This window comes from Salmo trutta, chromosome 12 (assembly GCF_901001165.1).
Source record: "Salmo trutta chromosome 12, fSalTru1.1, whole genome shotgun sequence".
NCBI lineage: Eukaryota > Metazoa > Chordata > Actinopteri > Salmoniformes > Salmonidae > Salmo > Salmo trutta.
The window spans coordinates 59485626-59495550 of NC_042968.1; the positions used below are offsets into that span (position 1 = coordinate 59485626).

Genomic DNA, 9925 nt, shown 5'->3' on the forward strand with positions numbered 1-9925 from the left:
CAGGTTTTTATTCTCTATTTTGGTTAGGCCAGCATGTGACTAGGTTGGGCATTCTATGTCCTTTTTTCTATGTTTTGTATTTCTTTGTTTTCTCAATCAGGGACAGCTGTACATCGTTGCCGCTGATTGGGAGCCATACTTAGGTAGCCTGTTTTCCTTTGGGTTTTGTGGGTGGTTTATTTCTGTTTTGTATTACGTACCTGACAGAGCTGTTTGGCTGTCGTTTTGTTTATTTGTAAAGTGTTCAATTTTTCCCATTAAATTACAAAGATGAACAAATTCCACGCTGCACCTTGGTCTCTTCACAATGACAGCCATTACAGAACCACAAACCACCAACGGACCAAGCAGCGTGGGAAAAAGGAGTCATGGACCTGGGAGGAAATCCTGGATGGGGCAGGACCGTGGACAAGGCCGGGAGAATACTGCCGCCCGCCGGAGGAGATAGAGGCAGCGAAGGCAGAACGGCGTTTCTGGGAGGATCGGCTGGCACGGCAAGAGGAGGCTGAGAGGCAGCACACGGGGAGATTGGCGGAGACAGGCGATAGACCTGAGCCAACTCCCCGTGCTTACCGGAAGCAGCGTGGTACTGGTCAGGCACCGTGTTATGCGGTGAAGCGCACGGTGTCTCCAGTGCACGCTCATAGCCCGGTGCGCTATAGGCCAGCCCCCCGTAAGTGCCATGCTAGAGTGGGCATCGAGCCAGGGTGGATTGTGACAGCTCAGCGCGTCTGGTCTCCAGTGCGCCGTTTCGGCCCAGGGTATCCTGCGCCGGCTCTGCGTACTGTGTCTCCGGGGTGCTGGGAGGGCTCAGTTCGTCCTGTGCCTGTGCTCCGCCCGTGCCGGGCGAAAGTGGGCATTCAGGCTTGAAGAGTGGTGGCAAGCCTACTCACCAGATCTCCAGTGATCCCCCACAGCCCGGTGAATCCTGTGCCTGCGCCCAGAGCCAGGCCTCCTGCAAGTCTCCCCAGCCTAGTGAGTCCTGTGCCTGCTCCCAGAGCCAGGCCTCCTGCATGTCTCCCCAGCCTGGTGAATCCTGTGCCTGCACCCAGAGCCAGGCCTCCTGCAAGTCTCCCCAGCCTGGTGAGTCCTTTGCCTGCTCCCAGAGCCAGGCCTCCTGCAAGTCTCCCCAGCCTGGTGAGTCCTTTGCCTGCTCCCAGAGCCAGGCCTCCTGCATGTCTCCCCAGCCTGGTGAATCCTGTGCCTGCGCCCAGAGCCAGGCCTACTGCAAGTCCCGCCTGTCCGGCGCAGCCAGAGCCGCTCACCGTCCGGCGCAGCCAGAGCCGCCCGCCTGTCCGGCGCAGCCAGAGCCGCCCGCCTGTCCGGCGCAGCCAGAGTCGCCCACGGCGAGGGTCCCCAGTCCGGGGTCGGCGGCGAGGGACCCCGCTCTAGAGGTGCCACCAAAGTGGGGTGAGCCAGTGGTGGAGCGGGGTCTGCGTCCTGCCCCTGAGCCGCCACCGCGGATAAATGCCCACCCGGACCCTTCCCTAGAGGTTTTGGTTTTGCGGCCGGAGTCCGCACCTTTGGGGTGGGGTACTGTCACGCCCTGGCCATAGAGAGATTTTTATTCTCTATTTTGGTTAGGCCAGGGTGTGACTAGGGTGGGCGTTCTATGTCCTTTATTCTATGTTTTGTATTTCTTTGTTTTGGCCTGGTATGGCTCTCAATCAGAGACAGCTGTACATCGTTGTCGCTGATTGGGAGCCATACTTAGGTAGCCTGTTTTCCTTTGGGTTTTGTGGGTGGTTTATTTCTGTTTTGTATTACGTACCTGACAGAGCTGTTTGGCTGTCGTTTTGTTTATTTGTAAAGTGTTCATTTTTTTCCCATTAAATTACAAAGATGAACAAATTCCACGCTGCACCTTGGTCTCTTCACAACGACGGCCGTTACACTAGAAGCACAAGCATGTCGCTACACTCGCATTAACATCTGCTAACCATGTGTATGTGACCAATAAAATTTGATTTGATTTGAACCTCTGACTGGATGTAATACAGCCACCATCCGCTGGGATTTTCTGCCGTATCGCTACCATCTCTCTCTACAACACACACACACTCATGCTCTGTAGTCTATCACAGTGCCATCCATTTTGTCACCAAAGCCCCATATACTACCCACCACTGCGACCTGTTTGCTCTCGTTGGCTGGCCCTCGCTACATATTCGTCGCCAAACCCACTGGATCCAGGTCATATATAAATCTTTGTTCGGTAATCTCAGCTCACTGGTCACCATAGCAACACCTACCCGTAGCACGCGCTCCAGCAGGTATATTTCACTGGTCATCCCCTAAGCCAACACCTCGTTTGGCCACCTTTCCTTCCAGTTCTCTGCTGCCAATGACTGGAACGAACTGCAAAAACCACTGGAGCTGAAGATTTATCTCCCTCTAACTTTAAGCATCAGCTGTCAGAGCAGTTTACCGATCACTGTACCTTTACACAGCCAATCTGTAAATAGCCCACCCAACTACCTCATGCCCATATTGTTATTTATCTTTTTGCTCTTTTGCACCCCAGTATCTCTACTTGCACATCATCTGCACATCTATCACTCCAGTGTTAATGCTAAATTGTTATTATTTCGCCTCTATGGCCTATTTATTGCCTTACCTCCCTAATCTTTAACATTTGCACACACTGTACATAGATTTTTCTATTGTGTTATTGACTGTACGTTTGTTTATGTGTAACTCTGTGTTGTTTTTGTCGCACTGCTTTGCTTTATCTTGGCCAGGTCGCAGTTGTAAATGAGAACTTGTTCTCGACTGGCCTACCTGGTTAAATAAAGCTGAGAAAAAGAAGAAAAAAAATACTCATACCCTAGCCATTACCTGGCAGCATCCCCCACTCACACCAGTTTGTTTGCCTACGCCGACCTTCTAGCTGAGGTGTTTCAAGCGGTATATCTGTGTTAATATGGCGATTCATAGTTAGCTGATGTTCTACATCATAGTGTTTCCATTCCCATTTAAATAATGCCAATTTATGTGGCTCGTGCAATGGAATGTATTTGTAATGCTAGTTGCATTGATTCAACAAATTACAGCAGACTGATGGTACACTTACTGCTTTGCTCCTATGGGTACATTAGCAATAGCGAGAAATAGTAAAGGCGTATTTTTGTAGGCACCAACTCCACCATGGTTTGTTGGACAAAGCTTTTTAAGAAAACTAATGGCGTTTTTGGATAAAAGCCAAAAATAAGGTCTTTGATGATAAACAGACTTAGATCTCATACGTTTTTTTTTCTGAGATAATCTTCATCAGCTAATGTTAGTTTTTTGTGAATGTTGAAGAATTTGTTATAAAAAAAATACCTAAAGGCTTCATAATTCCTAAACGTAATGTTAAATGACTGCTATTATCTCATTGAACAAAACATTTAAGATCTCCTAAACCTTTAGTTATTCATATTAAACATGCTCTACAAATCTTCAAACAAGGCCTTTTCAAAAGCCCCCTTGGTACTGTATACCTGTTTTATACTCCATAGGAATTTACAGTAATCTGGTAAAACTAGACTAGCAGACTGGTTGATTTGCCCATTTTCCATTTAATCAATACATGTTTTTTAACTGATACTTATATTGGCTCTGCCTAAAGTCCCAGTAATCTCCATTTGTTCTATCAATTGGACATAGTGAGTAATATATATTCTGTGCAGATATTGTTAACTGAATAATTTAGTGAAAAAATCCACAGGAGAATGGACCAAAAACAGAACTTTTATTAAAATTGTCAATCAACAGTAAAACATTTTTCAATCAGGTCAGGATTCAGTACTCCTCTCCTTCCTCAGCCTCTCCCTCCACTGAATCCACTCCGACTTCCTCGTAGTCCTTCTCCAGGGCAGCCAGATCTTCTCTGGCCTCAGAGAACTCTCCCTCCTCCATACCCTCTCCCACATACCAGTGCACAAAGGCACGCTTGGCGTACATCAGATCAAACTTGTGGTCGAGCCGAGCCCAGGCCTCAGCGATGGCTGTGGTGTTGCTCAACATGCAAACGGCTCTCTGGACCTTGGCAAGATCTCCACCTGGCACCACTGTGGGTGGCTGGTAGTTGATACCTACCTACAGGGAACAAGAAGAAAGAAAAAAAGTATAATAATCTGACTAACCAATTATACTTGAAAAGGTTTAGGAACATAGATCATTGTGAATGAATAAACCCATTGCTTGTTTACCTTGAAGCCGGTGGGGCACCAGTCGACAAACTGGATAGTGCGTTTGGTCTTGATGGTGGCGATGGCAGCATTGACATCCTTGGGCACCACATCCCCACGATACAGCATGCAGCAGGCCATGTACTTGCCATGGCGAGGGTCACACTTCACCATCTGGTTGGCTGGCTCGAAGCAAGCGTTGGTGATCTCTGCCACAGAAAGCATCTCGTGGTAGGCTTTCTCAGCAGAGATGACGGGTGCGTAGGTGACCAGGGGGAAGTGGATACGGGGGTATGGCACCAGGTTGGTCTGGAACTCAGTCAGGTCCACGTTAAGGGCTCCATCGAAACGCAGCGAGGCGGTGATGGAGGAGACGATCTGGCCAATGAGCCTGTTGAGGTTAGTATAAGTGGGGCGCTCGATGTCCAGGTTACGACGGCAGATGTCGTAGATGGCCTCGTTGTCGACCATGAAGGCACAGTCTGAGTGTTCCAGGGTGGTGTGGGTGGTCAGGATAGAATTATAGGGCTCTACCACTGCTGTGGACACCTGAACACATACACAAGTGGTAGAACAGGCATCTTTAGGTTACACATAATGAACATTTACATATTAAACAAACACAAGTATTGAGTACGAGGCCAAAGTACAGTACTAGTTTTGATGGCGTGGAAATTTACCAAATATTAATGTGAGCAACTAAACCTTAGAAATACCTGAGGGGCGGGGTAAATGGCAAACTCCAGTTTGGACTTCTTGCCATAGTCCACAGACAGTCTCTCCATGAGCAGAGAGGCAAAACCTGAGCCGGTTCCACCACCAAAGCTGTGGAAGATCAGGAAGCCCTGAAGCCCAGTGCACTGGTCCGACTGGGGTGAGAAAGAATACAAGGGGTAAGGGTAGAGTCCTGCATCGTGTTGGATACTCACGGTTCGATGCGGTTGACCAGCAAAAAAAAAATCAGCTGGTGGGAAATAAAACAATTATATTGCAGGTTGGAAACTTTTTAAGTCAAGATAATACTTGTTTTTTACAACCCCAGGAGCTTAATTTTTAATTGTGGTGCAAATTCCATTAGGCTATATGAGCAGTGAGGCAGACATAGCCAGGCCTAGAATACAAGCCACGCAGTGAGAGAATGGAGCAGGGAACTGTCCATTCGTAGGCTTATTTGTGTGGTGCTGAAACATTCCTAATTTGTCCAAGCGCAGTTTATGTTCCCTTCCCCCACTCGACAATACATTGCCAAGTTTATTTTCCCTGACTCCTAGATCACGCAAAATTGGCTAATGTAACAGGAGAAATAAAAATAAAGGTTATGATAGTGAAATTCCCCGGTTTGGAAGGATTTTGGAGTCATTTGTGGGCTATACTCGGCCTTGTCTTCGGACGGTAAGTTGGTGGTTGTAGATATCCCTCTAGTGGTGTGGGGGCTGTGCTTTGGCAAAGTGGGTGGGGTTATATCCTGCCTGTTTGGCCCTGTCCGGGGGTATCATCGGATGGGGCCACAGTGTCTTCTGATCCCTCCTGTCTCAGCCTCCAGTATTTATGCTGCAGTAGTTTATGTGTCGGGGGGCTAGGGTCAGTCTGTTACATCTGGAGTATTCTCTTGTCTTATACGGTGTCCTGTGTGAATGTAAATATGCTCTCTCTAATTCTCTCTTTCTCTCGGAGGACCTGAGCCCTAGGACCATGCCTCAGGACTACCTGGCATGATGACTCCTTGCTGTCCCCAGTCCACCTGGCCATGCTGCTGCTCCAGTTTCAACTGTTCTGCCTGCGGCTACGGAACCCTGACCTGTTTCACCGGACGTGCTTGTTGCACCCTCGACAATTACTATGATTATTATTATTTGACCATGCTAGTCATTTACGAACATTTTAACATCTTGACCATGTTCTGTTATAATATCCACCCGGCACAGCCAGAAGAGGACTGGCCACCCCTCATAGCCTGGTTCCTCTCTAGGTTTCTTCCTAGGTTTTTGGCCTTTCTCAGGAGTTTTTCCTAGGGAGTTTTTCCCAGCCACCGTGCTTCTTTCACATGCATTGCTTGCTGTTTGGGGTTTTAGGCTGGGTTTCTGTACAGCACTTTGAGATTTCAGCTGATGTACGAAGGGCTATATAAATAAATTTGATTTAAATTTGATTTGATTGAGGACAACAACCCGGTAGATGGATACACAGCCAGCAAATGTGCAAGCAGGTATTTGTTTACAACAATTTAGTCAATTATCAGATAATTATTACATTAATTACGGCTTTTGTTCATTTACACTACACACAGGCCATATAAAGTTTAAACCTGTGAGGCTGGTAAATGCTAATGCTTGTAGCCAATAGCCTACTAAATACATGTAGGCACCTTTTGCAGCCTATAAACCCAATGATCATCAACTAGATTCTGCCTCAGGCCACTTTTTTCTTGAGCTGATGGTCAGGGGGCCAGAACGTAATTGCAAACAATTTGTAGACTGCAAACCCAAACTGATAATATTTGGCTAAGACATACTTATGTCAAACCTTGCTTACAATCACATATCTTTCTATTATACCATTTTTAAAATGTTTTTTTTTTTTTATTACTTGAAGCTGATTTGCTGGTGTTTTAACAGTCTTTTGATGTTGAATATCAGTTTAGGCTTGGCATTGATGTGGCCGGCGCGGGGGTGCAGATCCAAAAAAAAACTGACCTGTGCAAGACACTAGGTTAGGGACAGACTGGCCTCACTGGTGTACAACCCTGTTCAATTAGCTTGCAAGTAAAGTTATATAACTTCTAGTTGGAAACACATCGCTATGAGTTCGCATGCTGTTACTCACCAGCTTGCGAACTCGGTCCAGCACCAGGTCGACGATCTCCTTGCCAATTGTATAGTGGCCACGTGCATAGTTGTTGGCGGCATCCTCCTTACCGGTGATGAGCTGCTCCGGGTGGAACAACTGACGGTATGTCCCCGTGCGGACCTCATCTATGAAAAATCACAACTCAGTTCAGGCAGGATTTTAAAAAATAAATGTAAAAAATCTTAGTCATGTCAATATTTTAGGAAATGTTCATCCTTACCAACAACAGTTGGTTCGAGGTCCACAAACACTGCACGAGGGACGTGTTTTCCCGCTCCAGTCTCGCTGAAGAAGGTGTTGAAGGAGTCATCTCCTCCGCCGATGGTTTTATCACTGGGCATCTGCCCATCGGGCTGGATCCCATGTTCCAAGCAGTACAGTTCCCAGCAGGCATTCCCGATCTGCACACCAGCCTGACCAACGTGGATAGAGATGCACTCACGCTGTGGAGAAATAACATTTGACACAATTTGCTAGCTCTTAAGACAAATGTGTAAAAGCTGGCAGAGTTATGTTGATGTTGCTTAGCTAGCTATTACATCATTGCTGAATTGTTAGTTACGAGGTAGCTAATATTAAGTTAGCTAGCTAGCTAGCTAGCCAATGTAAAAAAAAAAGTTGCCAATTTTAGCTACCATTATATAATTTGACCAACATTTTTTGTTTGTCACTCATCTTCTTGACAGAAAACTTACCATGTTGATTATAAGTAAGAACTTTAGCTAATTAATGTTTAACAAAAATGCGTTCGACGGTTGGCTAGCTAGGCTAACTTGGCTCTACAACTTCCAACGGTTAACTGACAGAAAAATTGAAAAACATCGCTGATTCGCGATAATATAGGCCCCTGAATGAGCCCGCCTTCCTTTAAACCAATTGGGTGTATTTCAAACAGATGCTGTGTCAATCAATCTTTATTCTTTTGCAATTGGACCGTTATATTTTTTTCAAAAATCAACTTGATTTACGGCTGTTATATTGGCTTGTTTGGTTGGACCAATCCTGCATTTTCAAATGACAGCGCGGGCTTTTTAGGTCAAATTCAAGAAATTAAATTTTACCCAAGTCAGTGAGGTGAATTCAATGCTTCCTTCTGCTATTCACTACTTGTGTAGCTGGCAATATTGGAATTGATGATTATTTTTGATTCAGCTCAAAGAAAAAACGCAAAATCTTATTTATGACAAAAACTTACTGGTAAACTTGTAACTGGCCAAGAACTGGAAACAGCAGTAGCCTACTAGGTTAAGGCTAGCTCTTATTTTAGTCCTGCAGCATGCTTTATCTTCTAGCCCAAAGTAAACGGCTCTATAGCCCTTTTCCAGGGTTACCGATAATGATGCTGGACAAAGTGCTCAAATGAACTCATCTTTCTGATGTGTGTGTTGTTCTTGTCCTTCTACTCATCTGAATAAAATAAATGAATAAAAATGAAAAGACAACATATTTTCCAGCATCATTTGGAAGCAGAGGAGGAGGGCGAGACAGAAGGGGAGAAGTGAGTGAGGGGAGGAGAGAACATAGCTCAATTGTGTTGGGGATTACTGTTCAATAGGGTTCAATCTGGTTTGTAGAACAGGTATTATATTAAGAAACATTTGAAAAAGATAGATAAACAAAGTTTCACTCCACAAATGATACAATGATTGACAATATAAAATACAGATACAAAAAAAAATTACATTTTAGACCACTCAAATTAAATAGTTTTAAGACACTAAAAGCAGTCAAACATGGGACATCATTAAAGCCATAAACTAGCAGTGGTGTAAAATACTTAAGTAAAAATACTTAAAGTATTACTTCAGTCGTTTTTTGGGGTATCTGTACTTTACTATTAATATTTACTTTTACTTCATTACATTCCTAAAGAAAATAATGTACTTTTTACTCCATACATTTTCCTTGACACCCAAAAGTACTCTTTACATTTTGAATGCTTAGCAAGACGGGAAAATGGTGCAATTCACGCACTTATCACTACTGCCTCTGATCTGGAGGACTCACTAAGCACACATGCTTCATGTGTAAATTATGTGTGCCCCTGGCTATCCATAAAAAAAATACAAAAAATGTATGGTGCAGTCTGGTTTGCTTCATATAAGGAACAATAAAGGATTTATACTTTGACTTTTGATACTATACTTAAGTATATTTTAGCAATTACATTTACTTTTGATACTTAAGTACATTTAAAACCAAATACTTTTAGACTTTTACTCAAGTAGTATTTTCCTGGGTGACTTTTACTTGAGTCATTTTTTATTAATGCATCTTTACTTTTACTCAAGTATGACAATTGTGTACTTTTCCCACCACTGTAAACTAGATGTACTAAAACTAAACTTTTATTGGCCATATTAATTAATCATGATAAATTCAGAATTAACTGCTCTTAGCACTTGGTCTATGGTCTATGGTGTCGAAGAGACCTCCCACAGCCTTTAGTTTAATGACCTCCTATGAGGTCAGCTCACCCAGTGTTTCTTTATCAGAGTCCTTGACACCGTTTCACATTTTCTATCAGAGATGTTAAATTATCTTCCATTTAGTTCACTAAGTACATTGTGTAAAGAAGGGGACTGAGCCTCATGATGTACTAGACTACATTTCTTTATAGTGTCATTTCTGCTGCTGTTTTTCCTGTCTGGGACATGGGGTCAGAGAGACTGACAAGACTGAGGGAGAGAGCAGAACGAGAGGACTTGATAGCCGAAAGACTGAAGCTGCAGAGATGTCCCAGAAACAGCCAAACAGCCAAACCACCACCACCACCTGACATTTGGGCTGAGCTGAGAGCGCTGAGAGACATGTTGGTGGAGCAGAGAGTGGAGTTGAGGAACATGGAGACCTGACTGGGGGACAGTGAGGGGGAGGTGGAAGAACAGAAAAACAAGGTGATGATA

The 9925-nt window shown here is 44.6% G+C and overlaps 1 protein-coding gene across 1 annotated transcript; it reads right to left on the reverse strand.

The window, feature by feature from the left end:
- Positions 1-3714: 3714 nt before the first annotated feature.
- Positions 3715-7853, reverse strand: LOC115203877 (tubulin alpha chain, testis-specific). The gene is made up of 6 exons (XM_029768950.1): positions 7715-7853; positions 7240-7462; positions 6996-7144; positions 4889-5041; positions 4194-4721; positions 3715-4080 (listed from the first exon to the last, which is right to left on the reverse strand). Exons 1-6 carry the CDS (start codon positions 7715-7717, stop codon positions 3784-3786), a joined length of 1353 nt encoding a protein of 450 aa, XP_029624810.1. The 5' UTR covers positions 7718-7853; the 3' UTR covers positions 3715-3783.
- Between the last annotated feature and the right edge of the window lie 2072 nt (positions 7854-9925).